This window comes from Macaca thibetana, chromosome 4, assembly GCF_024542745.1.
Source record: "Macaca thibetana thibetana isolate TM-01 chromosome 4, ASM2454274v1, whole genome shotgun sequence".
Taxonomy (NCBI): Eukaryota; Metazoa; Chordata; class Mammalia; order Primates; family Cercopithecidae; genus Macaca; species Macaca thibetana.
Genome location: NC_065581.1, coordinates 112,035,417 through 112,059,355, shown reverse-complemented (window position 1 = coordinate 112,059,355; position 23,939 = coordinate 112,035,417). Strand labels below are relative to the sequence as shown.

Here is a 23,939-nt window from a genome sequence, read left to right as displayed (position 1 = left end):
AGGAGGCTGAGGCAGGAGAACTGCTTGAACCCAGGAGGTGCAGGTTGCAGTCAGTCAAGATCGCACCATTGCACTCCAGCCTGGGCATCAAGAGTGAAACTCTTGTCTCAAAAGAAAAAAAAAAATTGACTGATACATACTAAAGACCTGACAACAGCTGGCCATTACTATGCTGTAGCTACTAGTACTATTATACACGACTACAGGGCATCACTTAAGTTTAAAATTTTTTTCTTCCCTTGACACTCATGTATTCAATATCTCCACTAAGCAGCTGGATTATACATAGATAGATAGATAGATAGATAGATAGATAGATAGATAGATAGACAGATAGATATAGATAGATATATAAAATATATATTATATCCCTAGTGTTTATCACACACCATGAAAATGTTGCTTTCATTTTCTTACCACGGAGCTGTACCTTAAAAAAGACACAGTGAGGTTACAAGCACTGGGTGCAAACCAAGGCCAAATGCTTTTCAAGAGATGTGCATTCATAAGGGCGATGGCCTTGTCCTTCTGGTTTGTACATCTAATATTTAGTCTACATACTAAATATTAAACTAAATATATAGTAAACATTACTATATTATACTAAATATAAAGTAAACATCTCTTTCTTTGGATTCAGATGAAACCCTCAAATTATTTATCAGCTTAGCACATATTTATGTTTTTGCAAGGGCACAAATACATTGCATTGCCAACAGCTGAGAAGCACCAGCTAAAACTTTCAGAGCGTGCAGCAGCTCAACAGGAAATACATCCTTTTCTGGTTGAAATATTTTTACCATGATGTTTTGACAAAACAACGAGCAATTACGATGATGACATATACTTATATTTCAGCTAGAATTACACACAAATCTACAAACCAAAACAGGAATAAAAACAAGTAGAAGCTCTGGCTGTACACAGGCACAACAAAACATTTGGGGTATCTACTTGAAAACAGATACTTTAATATATTAACTCTGCCCTGCAATGTTTACTCACGGCCTCTCTCCCTCATTCTCATGGCCAGTCCCAGGTACTCCAGACTCCTCGTCAATTGCTTCGGTCAGAATAGGAACAGACTACTTGCTCCTTAGTAGGGATGTTCCGTTGAACTCAAGTTTTGACTTTTACAACGAGACATAGGCGCAAGCTCATTTCCTTTTGTGGTTTCATACTTGACAGAAATTCAGCAGAAACAACTAACTCAAGAACTAGAAACCAATCTATGTCCCCCTTAGAGTTACATACATCCTGGCACCCTGATCAAACCCATGACTAAACTCTCATTGGTTTAAATATTATTTTTCAGAGTGAAGTATTAATAATATGAGATAAGTATGCTTTAGCTTCAAGCATTAAGACACTTCAACATGGAAAGTTTCTAAAAACACTACGTATTCCGTTTGCTGTTTCTTTTTCAATTCTTAGTCTACTCACAGGTGCAAGGTATTAATCTATTTACAGCATATCGCATGATCAACATCAGCTTTCGAAATATATTTTCAGATGGTTGTCTAGATATATCTAAGTCTGGAGAACAATTTTACGACACATGAATGACTAACTTAGCAATTAATAATAACAATAATTCCACGGCATTTTTACGAAATGGTTTTCCTAAATCAAAAAATATTGCATAACCACAATCTTCTTGACCTCCAAAATATTCGAAATCTTGTCATTATTTTACACTAAGAGAAACATAAGTACGAAGAAATAGAAGAAATGCCCTAACGTCTTAATTATAAACAATACATCATGAACACTTAGCTACCATAGACACTGGAGATACAAAGAAATGGTCTTTGCATATCAAAGTCCTCATATTCTTGTAATGAGGTCATGAACATTAAAAAAAATAATACAATGCCACATTATGGCACAACCAAAAGAGAAATGAGAGTTCAGAGGACCAAGAACATACTGAGGGCCAAGAATTTCATAAATGACATGGGAGGGGTTGCAGGATGTAAAAGAAAACAGGTTAGAAAATTAGAAGGGAAGCCCGGGTGTGGTGGCTCATGTCTGTCATCCCAGCACTTTGGGAGGCTGAGGTGGGTGGCTCACCTGAGGTCAGGAATTCGAGACCAGCCTGACCAACATGGAGAAACCCCGTCTCTACTAAAAATGCAAAATTAGCAGGATATGGTGGTGCATGCCTATAATCCCAGCTACTCGGGAGGCTGAGGCAGGAAAATGGCTTGAACCTGGGAGGCAGAGTTTGCGGTGAGCCAAGATCATGCCATTGCACTCCAGCCTGGGCAGTAAGAGTGAAGCTCCGTCTCAAAAAAATAAAATATAGAAGAAGAAGAAGAAGAAAATTAGAAGGGAAGAAAGTGTCGGCAGGAAGAGTGGCATAATCCAGGTCTTTGGGGAGGGAAGTTTGTGGCAGGTTTGAAGCAAATAGGATCCAATCTCTAAAATATCTCTCTGAAGGCTTCATAGGCATCATTTAGCTAAAACAATGTATCTGGTCTAATCCAATTCATCCAACATGCTAAAAAATATTAAGAGAGCAGGTAGTGCTAGACTTTTCTTAAAATTAAGAAAAACAGATGAATGGGCTCACAAAGGTAACTGAAGGTTGCTGTGATAATTTTCCACAATTTTTCACACCAAATATCTTTCATTTTGATACATCATGATAAAGTCTTTACATTGCAAAATTGTAGGATGATTTACTGTATGGTAAGGTACTGCTTTCGGTTTGAAGAACGCAGAAATGAATCAAGCGTTGTGATGAACATTACCACCCTCTATGAGTAACTCCATGTAAATTTCTCATTGTGTTCACTGAGAAAATGAAGCTTTGTGAAAGTAGCTAAATTCATTTTGAACTCAAACCATTCACATGTTGGTGAAAGCCATCTCTTATATGTGTCCCCCTTTTTAAAAAGTATATATTCATAGGAAACTGCTCACACATCTACCATGTGTGTTCCAGAGCTTTCTGTTAGTCCATGGACTGAGAAAAACCTGGGTTTTCACCTAAATATACAGAGAGAAATTTTTCTGGAAATACATTTCTTGTTGATATCACATACATCAAGAGGCTCTGAGCCTCTTAAACTCTGTCTAATGGTTCCTGAAGGATGAGGATAAGCATCCCTAAGTTAGAGAAAATGTGGAGGATGGGAGACAAAAGAGATCCCAGGGCAGTACAATTGGCGGGGACATAAGAGTAGGGACATAAGAGTCCCCTCTCAACAGCCCCTTCCTCAGTCTTCCCACAGCAGAGCCCCTTCCTCAGTCTTCCCACAGCAGCTTCTTCCAGCCAGGCCCTCTGCTCCAGCTGCCATCTTGTCAGCGTGTTCATTTGCTTCCTCCCATCAATCTATCTCCTCCGCTCCCCTTCTCAAAACTCAATTCAAAATTTATCCATCTCAAGAAACATTTCCTTTATTCCTTGCCATCCACAGTAACCTTAGCTTGCTTACATCTTTATACAGTTTTTTTTGTGTGTGTGTGTGTGTGTGTGTGTGTGTGTGTGTGTGTGACGGAGTTTCGCTCTTGTCGCCCAAGCTGGAGTGCAATGGCGCGATCTCAGCTCACTGCAACCTCCAGTTCCCGGGTTCAAGCGATTCTCCTGCCTCAGCCGCCCAAGTAGCTGGGATTACAGGCGCCCACCACCCTGCCCGGCTAATTTTTGTATTTTTAGTAGAGATGGGGTTTCACCTTGTTGGCCAGGCTGGTCTTGAACTCCCAACCTCAGGTGATCCACCCGCCTTGGCCTCCCAAAGTGCTGGGAGGACAGACATGAGCCACCGCACCTGGGTCCTTTATACAGTTTTATATATTGTTTTGACCTGTTTATGCCTGGTTTTCTTCTTAACCGTACACATTCTCCTAGACTGATTTTAGTCTCAGATCAAGTTTAAACTTGATGGTAAGGACATTTATTACAGTTTGTTAATATCACAATAATTAAGATGACTGATCCATTTAACAGAGATATATCACAGCCTATTCTGTGCCAGGCAGGGGCACCTGGGGTATAGAAGTAACAACACAGACAAGGCCCCACTTCCTGAAGAGCATAACCTCAAGGCATTTGGGTCTGTTCCTCATTATGAGCCTTTGAATCTGCTATTCCTCTTTGCCTAGGATGTCTTCTCGCTGCCTTTCCACCAATCTTTCCCTTTCATTTCCAACTCAAAGTCAATCTGGGATCTTTTTTAAGATGTTGTGCACATAGAAGGTATTTAATAAATGAATAAAGTATGACTAAAAATAAATGAATATTAACTACCAGGAAACAACTACAGTAAATTAAGAGTGATAATAAATATTCCCTGTACAAAGCCAGCTTCACAGTATTAGCTAATATTGCAAATGCAACAACAATTTTTCATGTTTCAAGTATATCCACCCAGCAAAATCACAAATGTGAACCATAACATGGTGCTTTCTCTTAAGAATATTATGCCAGTCAGCGAAAGTGAAAGGAAAATAATCTAGTTTAGGTCGTTCTAAAATGTGGCAAAATATAAATATATTCATCTGAAACGTTCTTTTAGTAACCACAGTGTTCTTCCTTTGTCCATACTAAGAATGATGGGATGAGTCCACATGTGGGTTAAGCCATCTGACATTCAAATTCATCTCCCAGTTTTCCATCATCAAGATAATTCCATTTGTAGAACTTGTCTTACCTGGTGGCATAGTTCTTCCCACTGCCTTTGCAGAAGCTCTATGCGTTCATTAAGAATGGAGATATCATCAGCACTGATGTAGGCAGAGAGGGTGTCCTTCAGCAGCGTCAACTGGGTCAAGTCATCTGTCCAGCTCCCAACTGCATTTTCTAATTCCTAAATTAAAAAAAAAAAAAAAAAAACTTGAATACCCATGGACATCTCCCGCCAATGATTTCTGAAGTGTTTTTGAATCCCCTCTTGATAGAATCTCCTTTGTACAGCTTTAAATATATAACTTGGGATCTGGAGGCATATCATGGCGATATTACAGATTTGGTTCCAGACCGCTAAAATAAAGTATATATCACAATAAAGTGAATCACAAATTTTTTGGTTTCCCAGTACATATAAAAGTTCTATTTACACTATACTATTGTGGATAAAATGTGCAATAGCATATGTCTAAAAAAAACCAAACTGCATACCTTAATTTAAAAATACTTTATTTCTAAAAAATGCTAATGATCATCTTAGGCCTCAGCAAGTCATAATCTTCTTGCTGGTAGAAGGTCTTGACTCAATATGAAAGGCCATTGACTGATCCAGTGGTGATTGATGAAGTCTGGGGTGGCTGTGGCAATTTCTTAAAATAAGACAAGGAAGTTTAAGCAGCATCAATGACTCTTTTTTACAAAAGGTTTCTTTGTAGCATGTGATGCTGTTTGAGAGTATTGTACTCACAGAACTTTTTTCAAAATTTGAGTCATCCTCTCAAACCCTACTGCTACTTTATCAACTAAGTTTATGTAATACTTGAAATCCTTTGTTGTCATTTCAACAATATCCACAGAATTTTTACCAGGAGTAGATTCCATTTCAAGAAGCCACTTTCTTGTTGACGGCCATACCACCCTAACTGTGCCCAATCTCATCTGATCTTGGAAGAAACCACTTTTTTTATTGATCCATAAGAAGCAACTCCTTATCCATTCAAGTTGCATCATGAGATTGCAGAAACTCAATCACATCTTCAGGTTCCATTTCCAATTCTAGTTCTCTTGCTGTTTCCACCCCATCTGGAGTTACTCCCTCCCCAACTGAAGTCTTGAACCCCCTCAAAGTCATCCACGACAGCTGGAATCAACTTCTTCCAAAGTCCTGTTAATGTTGACATTTTGACCTCCTCCCATGAATCATGAATGTCGCTTTTGTAAAAAAAAAAAAAAATTGTTTTTAATTTTTGTGGGTATATAGTAGGTGTATATATTTATGGGGTATACAAGATATTTTAATAGACGATGTGTAAAAATCACAGCAAGGTAAATACGGTATTCATCACCTCAAGTATTTATCCTTTGTGTTACAAACAATCCAATTATACTCTTTTATTTATTTAAAAATGTATGATTAAACTATTACTGGATATATTCACCATGTTGTTCTATCAAATACTAGATCTTATCCTTTCTATTTTTTGTAACCATTAACCATCCTCGTCACCCCTGCAGCCCCCAGGCACCCTCCCAAGCTCTGGTAACCATCTTTCTACTCTCTATCTCCATGAGTTCAGCTGTTTTAATTTTTAACTCCCACACATTAAATGGAAAACATGTTGAATGACAGTGGCAAAAGTGGACATCCTTGTTGTGTTCCAGATCTTAGAGTATTCAGTATTCAATCTTGGCAGGTTGTATGTGTCTAGGAAATCATCCACTTCTTCTTGGTTTTCCAATTTATTGGCATATAGTTGCTCATAATAGCCTCTAATGATCCTTTAAATTTCTGTGGTATTGGTTGCAATGTCTCTTTTTTCATCTTATTCAGTATGATGCTAGCTGTGGGTCTGCCATATATGGCTTTTACTATGTTGAGTTATGCTTCTTCTATGCTCAGTTTTTTTAGGGATTTTATCAGGAAAGGTTAAATTTTATCAAGTGCTTTTCAGCATCGATAGAAATGATCATATAACTTTTGTCTTTCATTCTGTTGATCTGATGTACACATTGATTGGTTTCAAAATGTTCAACCATCATTGCATCCCTGGGATAAATTCCACTTGGTCACGATAAATGATCTCTTTAAAGCACAGTTAAATTCAGTTTGCCAGTATTTTAATGAACATTTTTACATCAATGTTCATCAGAGATATTGTTCTATAATTTTTTTCTTCTTCTTCTTCTTTTTTTTTTTTTTTGATGTGTCTTTGTCTGGTTTTGTTATCAGGGTAATAGCCTCATAGAATGAATCTGGAAGTATTCCCTTCTCCTCTATTTTTCAGAATAGATTTAGTAGGATTGGTATTAGTTCTTCTTTAAATGTTTGGTAAAATTCAGCAGTGAAGCCATCAGGTCCTGGGCTTCTTTGCTGGGAGACTTTTTATTACGGCTTCAATCTTGTTATTTGCTATTGGTCTGCTTTTGGATTTCTTTGTGGTTCAATCTTGGCAGGTTGTATGTGTCTAGGAAATCATCCATTTCTTCTTGGTTTTCCAATTTATTGGCATATAGTTGCTCATAATAGTGCTAATGAGCCTTTAAATTTCTGTGGTATTGGTTGCAATGTCTCCTTTTTCATTTAGATCTTCTCTTTTTTTCTTAGTCTAGCTAATGGTTTGTCAATTTTGTTTATCTTTTCAAAAAATAAACTTTTCATTTTGTTGATCTTTTGTATTGTTTTCTTCATTTCCATTTCATGTATTTCTGCTGTAAGCTCTGTTATTTCTTCTACTAACTTTGAGTTTGGTTTGCTCTTGCTTTTCTAATTCTTAAAGATGCACTGTTAGGTTGTTTATTTGAAGTTTTTCTTTTTTGATATAGGTGCTTGAATCTATAAACTTCCATCTCAGTACTGCTTTCACTCTATCCCGTAGGTTTTGGTATATCGTGTTTCCATTATCATTTGTTTCAAGAAATTTTTCTATTTCCTTTTTAATCTCTTTATTGACTCACTAGTCATTCAGAAACACATTGTTTAACTTCTATGTGTTTGTATAGTTTCCAAAATTCCTTTTGCTATTGATTTCTAGCTTTATTATGATCAGAGAAGATACTTGATATAGTTTCACTTTTGTTGGAATGTTTTAAGACTTGTTTTGTGACCTAACATACAGTCTATCCTTAAGAATGATCCACATGCTGGGGAGAAGAATGTGTATTTTGTAGCTGTTGGATGAATGTTCTGTAAATATCTATTAGGTACATTTGGTCTTTAGTGCAGATTAACTCTAGTGTTTTTTTTGTTGATTTTCTGTCTGGATAATCTGTCCAATGTTAAAAGTGGGGTGTTGAAGACTGCAGCTATTATCGTATTTGGGTCTATGTCTCTCTTTAGCTCCAATAATATTTGTTTTAGATATCTGGATACATGAGTGTATATAGTGACAGAAACCCAAGGAAAAAAAGTAAATGTATATTATTATTATTATTTGAGACACAGTCTCACTCTGTCACCCAGGCTGGAGTGCAGTGGTATGATCTTGGCTCGTTGTAACGTCCACCTCCCTGATTCAAGTGATTCTCCCACTTCAGCCTCCCAAGTAGCTGGAACTACAGGAGTGCACCACCACGCCTGACTAATTTTTTTGTATTTTTAGTAGAGACGGGGTTTCACCATGTTGACCAGGCTGGTCTCGAACATACAAATGTATATTATATATTTATTTGGGTGGTCCAGTGTTGGGTGTATATATATTTACAAATGTTACAACCTCTGTTATATCCTCTGGTTGAATTAACCCCTTTTTCATGATATAATGACCTTCTTTGTGTCTTTTTATAGTTTTTGTCTTGAAATCTATTTTGTCTGATTTAAGTATAGCTATTCCTGCTCTTTTTGCTTTCCATTTGCATAGAATATCTTTTTCCATCCCTTTATTTTCAGTCTATGTGTGTCTTTATAGATGAAGTGCGTTTCCTTTAGGCAACAAGTCATCAGGTCTTATGTTTTTTAATCCATTTAGTCACTCAATGTCTTCTGAGTTTAGTTCATTTATATTAAATGTTGTTATTGATAAGTAAGGACTTACTACTGCCATTTTATTATTTGTTTTTTTCTGGTTGTTTATATGGTCTTCTCCCCCTTTTTTCCTTCCTGTCTTCCTTTCAATGAAAGTGATTTCACTGTTGCTATGTTTTAATTTGTTGCTTTTTATTTTTTTGTATCCACTGAATGTTTTCAGATTTGAGGTTACCATGATGCTTTCAAATAATATCTTTTTTTTTTTTTTTTTTTTTTTGAGACAGAGTCTTGCTCTGTCGCCCAGGCTGGGGTGCAGTGGCCGGATCTCAGCTCACTGCAAGCTCCGCCTCCCGGGTTTAGACCATTCTCCTGCCTCAGCCTCCCGAGTAGCCGGGACTACAGGCGCCCGCCACCTCGCCCGGCTAGTTTTTTTTTGTATTTTTTAGTAGAGACGGGGTTTCACCGTGTTAGCCAGGATGGTCTCGATCTCCTGACCTCGTGATCCGCCCGTCTCGGCCTCCCAAAGTGCTGGGATTACAGGCTTGAGCCACCGCGCCCAGCCTCAAATAATATCTTAATACACATTATTTTAAACTGATGACAACTTAATACTGATTGCACAAACGAGCAAACCAACAAACAAGCAAAAAGGAAATGAGTAAAAACTCTAAACTTTAACTTTGTCAGCTCACTGCAACCTTTGCCTCCCAGATTCAAGCAATTCTCATGCTTCAGCCTCCTGAGTAGCTGGGACTAGAGGCACACGCCACCCCACCTGGTTAATTTTTGTAATTTTATTAGAGACAGGGTTTCGCCATGTTGACCAGGCTGGTCTCAAACTCCTGGCCTTAAGTGATCCCCCCACCTTGGCTTTCTAAAGTGCTGGGATTACAGGTGTGAGCCACTATGCCCAGCCATGTTGTTTCTTATTTATATCTTATCAAACTTGTCTATACATTGAAAAGTTGTTGTAGTTATTATTATTGATCAGTTCATCTTTTTATCTTTCTACTTAAGATATAGTTTATACAGGCTGGGCACGGTGGCTCACGCCTGTAATCCCAACACTCTGGGAGGCCGAGGGGGTGGATCGTGAGGTCAGGAGATGGAGACCATCGTGGCTAACACAGTGAAACCCCGTCTCTACTAAAAATACAAAAAATTAGCCAGGCGTGGTGGCAGGCACCTGTAGTCCCATCTACTCGGGAGGCTGAGGCAGGAGAATGGCGTGAACCTGGGAGGCAGAGCTTGCAGTGAGCCAAGATCACGCCACTGTACTCCAGCCTGGGTGGCAGAGTGAGACTCTGTTTCAAAAAAAAAAAAAAGATATAGTTTATACAACACAATTGCAATGTGATAATATTCTGTGTTTTTCTGTGTGTTTACTATTTCCAGTGAGTTCTGCACCTTCACATGCTTTCCTATTGTTCATTAACATTCTTTTCTTTCAGATTGAAAAACTGCCTTTAGTATTTCTTGTAGGTCAGGTCTGATGTTAATGAAATCCCTTAGCTTTTGTTTGTTTGAAAAAGTCTATTTTTCCTTCATGATTGAAAGATGTTTTCACTGGGTATACTATTCTAGGGTAAAAGGTTTTTTTCTTCAGGACTTTAAAAATGTCACTTCACTTTCTCCTGTTCGGTAAGGTTTCCACTGAAGAGGCTGCTGCCAGATGTACTGAAGCTCCATTTTATATTATTCATTTCTTTCCTCTTGCTGCTTTGAGGATCCTTCTTTATTTTTGACCTTTGAGAGTTTAATTATTAAACGCCTTGAGGTAATCTTCTTCGAGTTAAATCTACTTGGTGTTCTATAACCTTCTTGTACGTGGATATTGGTATCTTTCCCTAGGTTTGGCAAGTTCTCTGTTATCCCTTTGAATGAACTTTTTATCCCCATCTCTCTTTCTACCTCCTTTTGAAGGCCAATAAGTCTTAGATTTGCCCTTTTGAGGCTATTTTCTAGATCCTGTAGGCATGTTTCATTGGTTTTTATTCTTCTTCATTTGTGTCCTCTGACTGTGTAGCTTCCTTCAAGCTCATGAATTCTTTCCTCTGCTTGATCAATTCTGCTATTAAGAGACTCTGATGCATTCTTCAGCATGTCAATTACATTTTTCAACTTCAGAATGTCTGCTTGATTCCTTTTAATTATTTCAATTTCTTTGTTAAATTTATCTGATATGATTCTGAGTTCAATCTGTGTTATCTTACACAGCTCTGTCACCCAGGCCGGAGTGCAGTGGTGCAATCTCAGCTCACTGCAACCTCCACCTCCTGGGTTCAAGCGATTCTCATGCCTCAGTCTCCTGAGCAGCTTGGATTACACACATGTGCCACCATGCCTGGCTAATTTTTGTATTTTCAGTAGAGACGGGGTTTCTACATGTTGGCCGGGCTGGTCTCAAACTCCTGACCTCAGGTGATCCACCCGCCTCGGCCTCCCAAAGTTCTGGGATTACAGGTGTGAGCCACTGCACCCAGCCCAAAAGAGCTATTTCGAATTATCTCTCTGAAAGGTCACATATATCTGTCTCTCCAGGATTGGTCCCTGGTATCTTATTTATTGGTGTTTGTTGGGTTAGGTCATGTTTTCCTGGATGGTCTTGATGCTTGCAGATGTTTGCTGGTGTCTTGGTATTGAAGAATTAGGTATTTATTGTAGTTGTAGTCATGACTTGTTTGTATTTACCTTCTCGGGAAGGTTTTCCAGGTATTCCAAGGGACTTGCGTGTTGTGATCTAAGTGCTTAGTCACTGCAATCAAATCTGCATTAGGGGCCACTCCAAGCCCACTAACACTGTGGTTCTTGCAGACTGATAGAGGAACCACCTTGGTGGACTTGGGTAAGACCTGGAAGAATTATCTGGATTACCAGGCAGAGATTCTTGTTCTCTTTCCTTATTTTCTCCCAAACAGGCAGAGTCTCTTTCTCTGTGCTGAATTGCCTGGTGCTGGGGGGAGGAGAGTTACAAGTATCCCTGTGGATCCTCCACCACTACTGGGACTGTAGTGGGTTAGGCCTGAAGCCAGCACAGTGCTGGATCTCTCCCAAGGCCCCCTGTAACCACTACTTGGCTACTGCCTATGTTTGCTCAAGGTCCTAGAACTCTACGATCAGCAGGTGACGAAGCCATACAGGCTTGTGTTCTTTTCAGGGCAGTGAGCTCCCCCTGGCCCCAGGTGGTCCAGCGATGCCAGGGCTTGGAGTTGGAAACCTTAGAAATCTACGTGGTACTCTGTTCTACTGTGGAAAAGCTGGTACTGAAACCATAAGAAAAAGTCCTTTCCACTCTTCCCTTCCCTGTCCCAGGCTGAGAAGTCCCTCCCCATGTCCACCGCCACAACAGAACCATGGGAATGCTGCCAGGCCATTGCTGATGTTTACATTAGGCCCAAGGGCTCTTCAACTCAGCTTGTGGTAAATGCTGCCAGGCCTGGAACTTACCCTTCAGGGGAGTGGGCTCCCTCTGGCCCAAGGTAGATCCAGAAATGACACCCGAGAGCCAAGGCCTGGAACTGAGTATCCCTGGGGCCTCTTTGGTGCTCTTCCCTATTGTTGCTATGCTGGTTCCTAAGTTACAAGACAAAGTCCCTTTTGTTCTTGCCTCCTTTTTCATAAGCAGGAGAGGACTCTCCTCATAGCCACCACAGCTGTGAATGTGCTAGGTCATACCTGAAGCCAGCTTGTCTCCGAATCTGACCCAAGGCCCACAGCGTGTACTACCTGGTTACACTGCTGATTATTCAGGGCCCATGGGCTCTTTAGTCAGCTGGTGATGTGTCCTGCCAGGACTAGCTCCTTTCCTTCAATGCAGCAGGTTCTCTTCTGGCCAAGGGTGTGTCTAGTAACGTCTGGAAACCAGGGCATGGAATGAAGCCTTCGTGACTCTGCCCAGTGTCCTTTCTTACTGTAATTGAGTTGGTATCCAAGATGCAAAACAAAGTCCTCTTTACTCTTTCCTCTTTTCTCAAGCAGAAGGAAGGGGTGTCTTTTGGAGCTGCAAGCTGTGTTGCCTGGGGTTGGGGGAGGATTGGCACAACAACTCTTTTAGCTGTGTTGCTGGTGTGTCACTGGGTCATGTGCCCCCAAGTCCACTGGCTCCAAGTCCAGTTCAGCATTGGGCCCCACCTAGGAGTGTAGTACTTGTGGCCTAAAAAGCCTTTCAAATTTATGTAGGACCCCAGAGCATTTTAGTCCACGGTGGCAAGTGCTTGTCAAAACTCAGATTCTGTCGGCTGGGATGGGAGCTTCCCGTTTGGCTAGGTCTTGTCTAAATGCTCCCTCCGTGGGCATTAGCTGAGTTCTGCCTGGTGTTGGCAGCACTGAGCTCCAATGCAATGCAGAGCAATCGCTGGGCTCTCCCTCCTTGACATGCACAGATTCTCTCTCTGTGCCATGTGGCTGCCGCTGGGGCATAGAAAAGAAGAAGTGGTGTGGGCAACTCAAAGCTGTCTTTCCTACCCTCTTCATTGCCTCTTTCTGCAGTATGAAGTTAAAACCAGGTAATGTGATTGCTCACCTGATTTTTTATTCTTATGAAGGCGCTTTCTTACATAGGTAGTTGTTACATTTGGTGGTCCTGCAGGGAGAACAATCAGTACAGAATTCTATTTGGCCATTTTGCTCTGCTTCCTCAGGTCAAATCATGGATGTTCTTATTGCCATCTGAAATGATGAATCCTTTCTACGGGGTTCTCCATTTACTTTGCCCAGATCCATCACAGGAAACACTATCTATGGCAGCTATAGCCTCACAAAGTGTATTTCTTAAATAATAAGACTTGGAAGTTGAAGTTATTCCTTGATCCATGGGCTACAGGATAGATACCGTGCTAGCAGGCATGAAAACAACATTAGTCTTGTACATCTCCATCTCCATCAGGTATCTAGGGAGACTATGTGCATTATTAAGAAGCGGTAATACTTTGAAAGAAAGCCTTTCTTTTCTGAGCAGTGGGTCTCAAAAGTGGGCTTAAAATTTTGGTAAAAACTGTAGTGTAAACAGATATGATGCCCTTGGGGTTTTGTTCTATTTATAGAGCACAAGCAGATTTAGCATAATTCTTAAAGGCCTTAGGATTTTCAGAATGGTAAATGAACACTGACTTTAACTTTAAGTCACCCAGCTCCATTTACCCCTAAGAAGAGAGTCAGCCTTCTCTCTGAAGCTTTCGGGCCAGGTATTGACTTCTTTTAAGCTATAAAAGTTCTCAATGGCATCTTCTTCCAGCATAGGGCTGTTTGATCTACCTCCAGCCTGGGCAACAAGAGCAAAACTCTGTCAGGAAGGGGAGAGGAGGGGAGGGGAGGGGAGGGGAGAAGGAAGGAAGGATAAGACGTAAAGAAAGAGGGACAGAAGGAAAGAGGAAGAAACGAAGGGAGAGAGGGAGGGAGAGTAGCCACTTCCCTCAATGATCTTAGCTAGATCTTCTGCATAACTTACTGCAGCTTCTATATCAGCACTTGCTGCTTTACCTTGCACTTTTATGTTATAGAGATGGTTTCTTTCTTTAAAACTCATGAACCAACCTCTGCTCACTTCCAAGTTTTCTTCTGCAGTTACTTCTCCTCTCTCAGCCTTCACATAATTAAAGGGAGTTACGACCTTGCTCCGGGTTAGGCTTTGGCTTAAGGGAATGTTGTGGCTGGTTAGATCTTCTATTCAGACCACTCAAAGTTTCTCTGTATCAGCAATAAGGACGTTTTGCTTTCTTCTCATCCATGCATTTACTGGAGTATCACTTTTCATTTCCTTTCAGAACTTTTCCTTTGCATTCACAACCTGGCTGTTAGGCACAAGAGGCCTAGCTTTTGGGTTATTCCAGCTTTTGACATGTCTTCCTTACTAAGCTTAGTCATTTTTAGCTTTTGATTTAAAGTGAGAGACATGAGATTTTTTTCAACTGAACACTTAGAGGCCACTGTATTAATTGGCCTAATTTCAATATTGTTGTGTCTCAGCAAATAAGGAGGCCAGAGGAGAAGGAGAGAGATTGGGAACATTGTTGGTGGAGCAATCAGAACACATGCTACATTTATGAATTAAGTTTGCTGACTTCTATGGGCATAGTGTGTGGTGCCGCTAATTACAATATTATCATCAAAGATTACGGTGATTGTAGATCACTATAACAAATATAACAGTAAAGAAAAAGTTTGGAATATTATGAGAATTACGAAAATTATACAGACATAGGAAGAAAGCACATGCTGTTGGAAAAAATGGTGCTGGTAGACTTGTTCTATGCAGCATTGCCACAACCTTCAATTTGTAAAAAAAAACAAAAACAAAAAAACCCCGAGAAACAAAAAGCAAAACATAGTATCTGTGAAACACACTAAAACAAAGTTCAATAAAATGAGGTTTGCCCGTATTTCATTTGCTTCCACATAATCTGAGAAATTGCTAGGTCCTTCTGATAAAGTACGATTGCTTGAAGAATCTTTCTGCCATCTACTTATCATTGTATTGATTAAAAAAATTTTTTTTCCTAAATTGAAGTTTAATCACTGCATTGATCTTCTTTACTTTCGACTGACTTCATAAACCTCTAACTTATCCTTTCTTTTTGTCCTGAATTGCTGATCACACTGATGAAATACTTTTAAAAACAGACACCCAAATTTAACTTTCATTTTCAAACACCATAGAGTTGCTACATTCTGTGATCTATACTTATAATGTAATAGCTGAGAAGATCTGTTGCTGTTACTACTCAATTTAAAACAATGCACTGAATACATTTTCTGCAGGATCAGACATTTCTTTAAGTCACTAAAAAAGATTATGTACCATGTCTTTTAGGGGAATGATTTAAGAAAAAAAAAAACAACTCATATAGCAATATTTGAATGAGTTGACAGTAGTTTTTACAATATTTTGACCAATTACCAGTTTTGCAATTTGTATAACCAGCTGTTGTTTTTAGATTCAAGCTAGTTTTGTGTATAAATAGAGTATTTCCTGTGTCTTTCCCCTCCCTCTATGTGTCTTTACACGGTAGAAAGGTTTCCAAAGGCAATGGCAATTAGTGGTGCTGTCTGAGGCTAACTTCCCAGGCAATTTAGGCAAACAAGATTTTAGCCTGAATTTTCCAGGTAATTGCCTTGTTTTGCTGCTAAGGGCAGTTTGGGGAAGAGTAGCAGGATTAGACTAAAATACATTTTTTAAATCCACACACTCAATAGCAGCATGTGTTTGTAACTGTCATGTATTTTGGGAGATAAAAAAATGATGCCCCACGGCAACAGTATTTGGCTGAAAGACCAAACCATCTAGGTTAATTAAATATGCAACATTTCTGCTAATACTCCTAAACATATTCAATTGTTATACCACTGGAAAGATTTTCCATTTTTCACACCAATTTCTACCCTCCCAACTCGAGCATCAGATTTGTATATGGATTAAAAAAAAAAATGCATAATAACACCACCACCAAAAACCAACTGTTTCAGATGCACAGTATACCAACCCATTAAACAAGTCAGTGTGGCAAAAATATAGCCTGTAGATACAGGCAACCCAGATATTTATTGACTTTGAAAAGTTATTAAAATTCCAGAAGCCTCAGTCTTCCCATCTGAAAAGGGGCAATAATAAATATTTTCACAAGCTGGTGTTAATGCCCACTCCGGCTTCGCAGAAGTTTTCTTTAATTATTTTATTTTATTTTATTTTTTCAGAGACAGGGTCTCACTCTGTCAGTTATGCTGGATGCAGTGGTGTGATCACAGCTCACTGCAGCCTCAAACTCCTAAGTGATCCTCCTGCCTCAGCCTCCCCAGTAGCTAGGACTACAGGCAAGCACCACCACTCTGGTTAATTTTTAAATTTCTTTAGATGTGGGGTCTTGCTATATTGCCCAGGCTGATCTTGAACTTCTGGTCTCAAATGATCTGTTTGCCTTGGCCTCCCAAAGTGCTGGGATTACAGGCATGATCTACCACACCTGGCTTCTTTAAATATTTTTAATAAATTTATAATCACAGGTTTAAAATGCACTTTTTAATCGTTGTAACCATTGCATACTTCTGAATGTAACAGCTCATGATAGTACTTCTTTCACTTTCCATCCATGATGTAAAATATACTCCCTTTTAATTTTCCTAAATTTGCCTTTTTCAAGTTTCAAATAATATCCTTAGATTTTATAACTGAAGAAAAAATTCTTATAGCTGCACTTTTCATGATTTCTAGACCTCTTTAACAATTATCATCTCTTAAATGCTTGGGATTTCTTTGCCAAAGTGAGGCAGAGAATTTCTAATTGAAACCCAAGTCATTTAAGTATATGCGAATTTTTAACAGAATTACCCTAGAGCAATAATTTGCAAATGACTGGGGAACATAAGGGCACTTTTAATTTGAAAGAAAAACCTTTTTAAAGGTACTTTTGATATGATCAGCCTATCGCTCAGCAAAGAACTGCTGTTTGGGCATTTCACTTGGCTACAAAGATGTGAAAGGCATGAATCTTACAGCCACTGAATTGTGTTGGTCTCTGAGAGCTCATAATCCAGGGAGTGGTCTGTATTATTAGCTACTGACTTGCTTTCAAGTACCATTTGAGGTGTTGATCATAATCTTTAAGTACTTAGAACCCTGAGCAATTTAAGGATTGTGTGTCTCTATGCAGTCACTGAGATAAGCTATTTTTCCCCCTTTCCTTGCATAATGGTCTGGAGGGCAGGGTGTGTCCCTTGGAGGTCCGCTGTCAGCAGATTTTCCAGGCTGTTGATCCTTTTTCCCCCCTTCTTGTAGAGTAGATTCTTCTGGTAGAATGACTCCCCAGCATGGATGCTTTTAAAAGATGACTTTATTGCTCTTGACTCAGCTTTTAGATATCTTTTAATGTGTTTTAAATTTTCATTTGCTTCCTTGGAGTAATCCATAAACTAGTCTATAATTTCAAGAACTGCAATAAATCAGCAATACAAGGCTCACCTGAGTTGCCTGTCCTTATGTCATATACTAGGATCTTGTATCTGCATGTAGACAAACAACCTAGGAGTTTGACTGGAATAGAGCCCCAAAGACATTATTTCAGCAGAGGCACACAGATAGATGACAGTGAAAATCTCAGTTCAGTAATTTACCTTGCAACGCATTTGTTCTGCATGGAGCTCTTCGTGGTGATCCGGTAGACACTGGGAAAGCTTCTTTTTGAAAGTTCGTAGTTTCTCCAGGGAATCTGCTATTCCTTTCTCACATTTTTCCCAGTCCTATCATGTGAATAAAAACAAAAAGCATAGATGTTTTTGATGTAGGAAGCTGGGGGAAAAAGAAAAGATACACTCTTCTTCATTCCCAGAGAAAGAATGAAAGTTACACAGATGGCTGGGTGTGGTGGCTCCCACCTGTAATTCCAGCACTTTGGGAGGCCAAGGCGGGTGGATCACTTGAGGTCAGGAGTTTGTAACCAGCCTGGCCAACATGGTGAAACCCCATCTCTACTAAAAACACAAAAATTAGCTGGGCATGGTGGCAGGCTCCTATAATCCCAGCTACTTGGAAGGCTGAGGTAGGAGAATTGCTTGAACCCGGGAGGCAGAGGTTGCAGTGAGCCAATATCACGCCACTGAACTGCAGCCTGGGTGACAGAGCAAGACTCCTTCTCAAAAAAAAAAAAAAAAAAAAGGAAGTTGCCTGATGAACAATATGAAGGTAGGCCCACACTCATTGCCAGGGGAGGCAACATGCTTTTGTCATCTGAAGAGCTGAGTTGAAAACTGACTCTGTTACTGATTATCTGGGTGGCTTTAAGCAGATAATGCTCCATGTTTTCCCTATGAAAATGGAAAAAATACAAACTCTCCATATTTAATGGAGCCCAAAGGAAGCAATGAGTGTCAAGGCATCAAGCACAATGATCAGAATATTATGGGTACCCAAAAATGTTATCTGAATCCGAATCTATCTCTGCAGAGGTAGGACTATAATCTCAGCACCTTGTCCCTTTCTTAACTCCATCCATAACTGCACCCAATATCTACCCTTTCCCAAATGTACTATAAGGGATTAAAAAAAAAAGAGGATATGGAATGTCTTACAGAAAGAGAAACACACACTACAAAAGCAAGGCATTTTTGACTGGCTTTATCTTGTTCATGCTGAAACATACATAGCAAAGGATTAAATGTGTAATACATAAAAACCCATATAAATTAAGACGTAGAAGAAGAGAGATAATGCACAATTTAAGAAATCTATATCTAATATACAAAGTAGCGGTAAGTGCTTTGGAGACGAATAGGCCAGGACAGATGGTAGAGATTGGCAGTATAGAATGAGGTAGATCTCTATGTACTGACAAAATAAAACATCTATTGTGTGGTTATGTTTTGAAAGGTTACACAGCAAACTGGTAACAATGGTTACCTCTCAAGAAGATAGGAGAATTTGGATGGTATGATAAGGGAAATTTCATTTTTTACTCTGCATACTTCAATTATTACCTAATTTTTAAAAATCAGACACATGTAATTTTTTTGTAATAAAAAAGTGAAATTTTTTAAAATGACAGGAACCAAAGTGGAGCTTGATTTTTTTTATAGCACCTTATCTACACATTAACTCATATCCGGTTTCTTAGTGCCAGTGAAAATTAAACTTAACTAAACAAGTCTCCTTCATGTTGTCCAACACTGCCCGTTTGTCAAATTCTCCAATCCAGGCCTTTCCGCTCCCTACTCATCTCCCCAGTGGCCACTCCCTACACCACGAATTACAGAATTCCAAAGCAAGACAACTAGAATCATGGCTAGAATCATTTTTAGTTGTCAATATGGTGTCAAATCATGTTCCATCTTCCTTCACAATATCTCTTTCATTATCAGCAGTCTTGTCTTATCTGGATTCTTTCTACTTCTCTCCTGACACCTTAGTCTGAGCATAACAACCGGGAGGTGTTATTACCACAACTATCTTCTGGAAGCAGTGTTGACTAAAGTGCCTCCTTACTCAAAAGATCTTTATTCAAAAAACTGAACTGAGAATTTGGCACAAGTCTCATTTCTCTTTAAAATTCCTTCATGGAACTTCTTAGAGTATATAACCACATTCCCTCTTCCCAACTACCAGAAAAAAAAAGTCCTTAAAAAACAAACAAAAAAAATTGTCTACCAGGGACAGAGTTGTTGAAATTCTCCTTTGTTTTAAAATATCTTGGCCGGGCGCCGTGGCTCACGCCTGTAATCCCAGTACTTTGGGAGGCCGAGGTGGGTAGATCACGAGGTCAGGAGATCGAGACCATCCTGGCTAACATGCAGAAACCCCGTCTCTACTAAAAATACAAAAAATTAGCCGGACGTGGTGGTGGGCGCCTGTAGTCCCAGCTACTCGGGAGGCTAAGGCAGGAGAATGGCGTGAACCCGTGAGGCAGAGCTTTCAGTGAGCTGAGATTGCACCACTTCACTCTAGCATGGGCAACAGAGTGAGACTCTGTCTCAAAAAAAAAAAAAAAAAATATATATATATATATATATCTTTGTGTTCCCAGGCTACAATTAGCTCATCATGCTAACCATAGTGAGGGTAGACAAAAAGATTCTCTTTCTGCTTAAATTAAACAACATTCTCAATAAAACTATCAAACACCCTGAATTCAATCAACATGCAGTTGACAAAGGTTTATTGATCTAAAAGAGATAAGATCATCACAGGTGCCACGACCCACACCTATAATCCTAGCACTCTGGGAGGCCAAGGAGGGCAGATTACTTGAGGCCAGGAGTTTGAGACCAGCCTGGTCAACATGGTGAAAACCCATCTCTACTAAAAATACAAAAATTATCCAGGCGTGGTGGCGTGCACCTGTAATCCCACCTCCTTGAGAGGCCTGATGCATAAGAATCACTTGAACCCAGGCGGTGGAGACAGCAGTTAGCCAAGATTGCACCACAGCACTCCAGCCTGGATGACAGAGTGAGACTCTGTGTCAAAAACAAAAAACAAAAACAAATATTAAAAAAGCAAGCAAGCAAGAAAGAAAGATCAGCTTCTTACTTTTCAGAACAAAATTAAGAGATGATAGTGAAGAAGGTGAACAAACAGAACGTGGAACTATAATGCCTATTTTTGGCATACTTACTAACAGTATTAAAAGTTAAATATTATAGCTGTGGTAAAAAAAAATACACTAAAATGAGGGTATATAAACAATAAAATGTAGATTCATAAATTCCTTCTTAGGCAAACAAGATGTAGTGTTAAGAGTCAAAATAAAATTAACAAGAAGAGAAGAGGGATTCCTCTTTTCAAGGATGACTTAGATTCTAAATCTATAACTAAGTCCTTTTATGACATGAATTATAAGGAAATAATGTAATGTCATGAGCCTGCAAATATCTCTTAAAGTGGATGTTTTCTACACCAACAAACAGACAGACAAGAAAAGCAAATGTAGTGACTCAGACATCATGCCTTATTACGTCTTGGAAACATCTCCAAAAATCGCATCACAAATTAAAAAAAAAAATGATTAACATGTTCTCTACAGGATGAGTTACAATGTTTTAAATCCTTTCCTAAAAGCAAAAGGAAGAAAATGAACTTGGCATATTATATTACTGATGAAATTGTGCTGTGTGCAAATAATAGCTCTTTATAGATGTTCAGTGGCATTTTTGATGGATTGCTTCCTACACAGAAGGCAATATTTTATTAAATAAAATTCAATATAAATCCAGTGGGCGTGCACACTTTAAGTATTAAAAAAAACACAAAAACCAAAATCTTAGTCATTACCTTCGATACAAACATGTGTCAGGCCCAATTTAATAGATACCCTCATTCAAGTGTTGGTAATTATCAACATATACAGGACCATAACATTTAGGTGTCTTTACTTTTGAAGATCATAATAACATCAACTATGATATCACTATCATTCATTTAGTGCTCAGTATGAGCCAGGTAAGGTACCACATGATTCACTATCATTATTTCATTAAGTCCTCACAATGGCCACATGGAGATGGTGAAATTATATACCCACTCTACAGATGAGGAAACTGAGGCTTAGATAAGATAAGTTAACCAGGTCACTTGGTTTACCATGATTTTAATTTGAGATTATCTTATTTTAGAGGCCCTGTCGTTTTGAAACTGCTCATTTAATTATGCATTATACATGCAATTGGAGAGTGAGAGAGAAAAGTATATTGTGGGAGGTCCGGATAAATCTACATTTTCCAAAACTTACTGTGTGATCAGTATGTGATCTGCATCCAACTAAGGGCTTAATATACCTCCTGGAGATTTTATCTCATGGCAACTTGCTTGGATCAGCTAAGATAAATCAAGAATATCTTTCTGGATTGGTTTTTCCCTTCCATAAAAGAAGAGATACCAATCTTGAAAACCACTTTAGAGTCTCAGATTAGGGAGTGGAACCTACCCTTTGAATTTCTGTATGGATTTATAAAGTCATCACATGGCTAAGGTTTCACACTGGCCATTAATCAAAATTCATGGCTTAGACAGTCTTATTAGACTTTACTTTGTTGGGAGGTTGTCCTGAAAAATTAAATGCTGAAAATTGGGAAACTTTTCCAGTTTGTTCAAGATAAGACAAAGTCTTAAATAAAACACTGAGGATCAAAATGTTGCAGGATATTATTTCATGATTTCATTATTTGATTTGCAGAATAACAACGGGAGGAAGTAGTACAACGACTAAAAGAGTTTTTTGGTTCGATTTTTTCTAACCGAACTTACTTTCAACAAGAAGGCTAGTTTTTTCTTCTGTTCTTCCAGCCGCACGCTGGCTGATTTCCATTTCTCTTGGATTTCAGTGAGTTCGGCCTGCAAAGCGGCCTCAGCGCCACTATCCGCAGACAGAAGGAGTTGCTTGACAGCCTCCACAGTCAGGATGTAGCTGCCTTGTTGCCGCAGGAACACCTTTTCTTTGAACTGAAAGGAACCATAGCTTTTTATTTTCTCATTCTTTCTTTCATCATTTCCTTCCTACAAGGCTTTTTAAATGGCCCTAACTGAGTGTAGCACGCCCTCTTTCATCCAGCAAACATTTATTGTGGTGGTGCTTTGCACACGCATGCACCAGTGAATAAATGAGTGAGAATACACTAGAGACAGGCTTAGTTTCTATCTCCAAGGTAAGTACAATTGATGCAATAAGAATCACTCTCTAAGACTGATGCGTGGGAATACAGAAGGACATCTGACCCAGCAGGGGGCGCATCAAGAGGCAGAGAGGCTTCCTCAAAGCAGTAAAGGCTGAATGAGTCTTGGAGACATGAACTTCACCAGATTAAGGAGGACCTGGTGCGGTGAGATGAGTGTGATCAGGAGTGGAGGAGAGGACACCTTCTCACAGAGAAATGAGGATGCGCACATTCAGTATATGAGAAAAATATGATAGATTCAGCAAACTAAGTATGGTTTTCAGTGGCTGGAGTGTGGACGGCACATGAGAGAGTGGTAGGAGATGAGGCCAGATCACATCTTGCAGAAATTTGGTTTTTATACTAAAAGTGACTGGGGTTCACTGTTTGGATTAAAGTTTTAATAAAAGCATTCAGGAATCAAGTAAAAGTAGAATGGAAGAAGGGTATGTGTTGGATATACTAAGATTAGGAAGTTACTGTCTATCTGGGCAAGAAATCACAAGTACCTAACCAAGGCAGTGGCAGCAGGGATATAGAGTTGGGGAGATTAGATAAGGGAGTGATAGACAAGGAGAAGTATAGCTCTCAAATTATTCTAGGATTCCTAGACTGATGACACTTCCTGGAAGTGTGATGGGAAAGGGAGAATAGTCGGTCCAGAGATCACAGGTTCTGCTGGGACCCACAGGGTACAAGGCATCTGTGATGCACATAGACATAAACCCAAAAGGTGGTTGGAAACACGAGTCAAAAGTACAGCAGGTAAATATGACCAGAAGATACCGATATGCCCCTTCTCTGCTGGTAGGGGGCAGTTGAAGTCATGTCTGCGAATGAGGGCTCCCAGAGAAATCTGGAGGAGAAAGGAACCAAAGAACAGTGACTTTAAAGGAAGAGTCACTGGGTACACTGACTGGGTACACTGGATACACTGGGAAGAACTCACTAGAATGATAGGAGGTATCTGTCTAAGAAGCCAGAAGCCCGAAGGTAAGGGGCAACCTGGAAATGAACAAATAACTCAAACAGGACAGGGCTTCCTGTCTTCTTTGGAGTACTTAAGTTACGTGTTTAAATTGCTCAAGAATAAAACGTATGTAAGCAACATGAAGTTTTTCTTTCCTTGCCATTACCTTTTCATCCCTGCTGGGATTTAGTGAGCTGTGGCAGGCCATAATGTGTGAAGTGTGAGAAGCTTTTGTGAGAGGC

The 23,939-nt window shown here is 39.4% G+C and overlaps 1 protein-coding gene across 18 annotated transcripts in view; it reads right to left on the bottom strand.

Annotated features, from left to right (window-relative positions):
- Positions 1-23,939, bottom strand: part of SYNE1 (spectrin repeat containing nuclear envelope protein 1) — a 530,910-nt gene that overhangs the window by 63,035 nt on the left and 443,936 nt on the right. For all 18 annotated transcript variants that reach the window (XM_050786838.1, XM_050786854.1, XM_050786847.1 and 15 more), the window contains 3 exons: positions 22,321-22,515; positions 17,700-17,825; positions 4,659-4,814 (listed from right to left, as the gene is read on the bottom strand). In XM_050786838.1, coding sequence (XP_050642795.1) covers positions 4,659-4,814; positions 17,700-17,825; positions 22,321-22,515 — 477 coding nt within the window. The remainder of the gene's footprint in view (positions 1-4,658; positions 4,815-17,699; positions 17,826-22,320; positions 22,516-23,939) is intronic.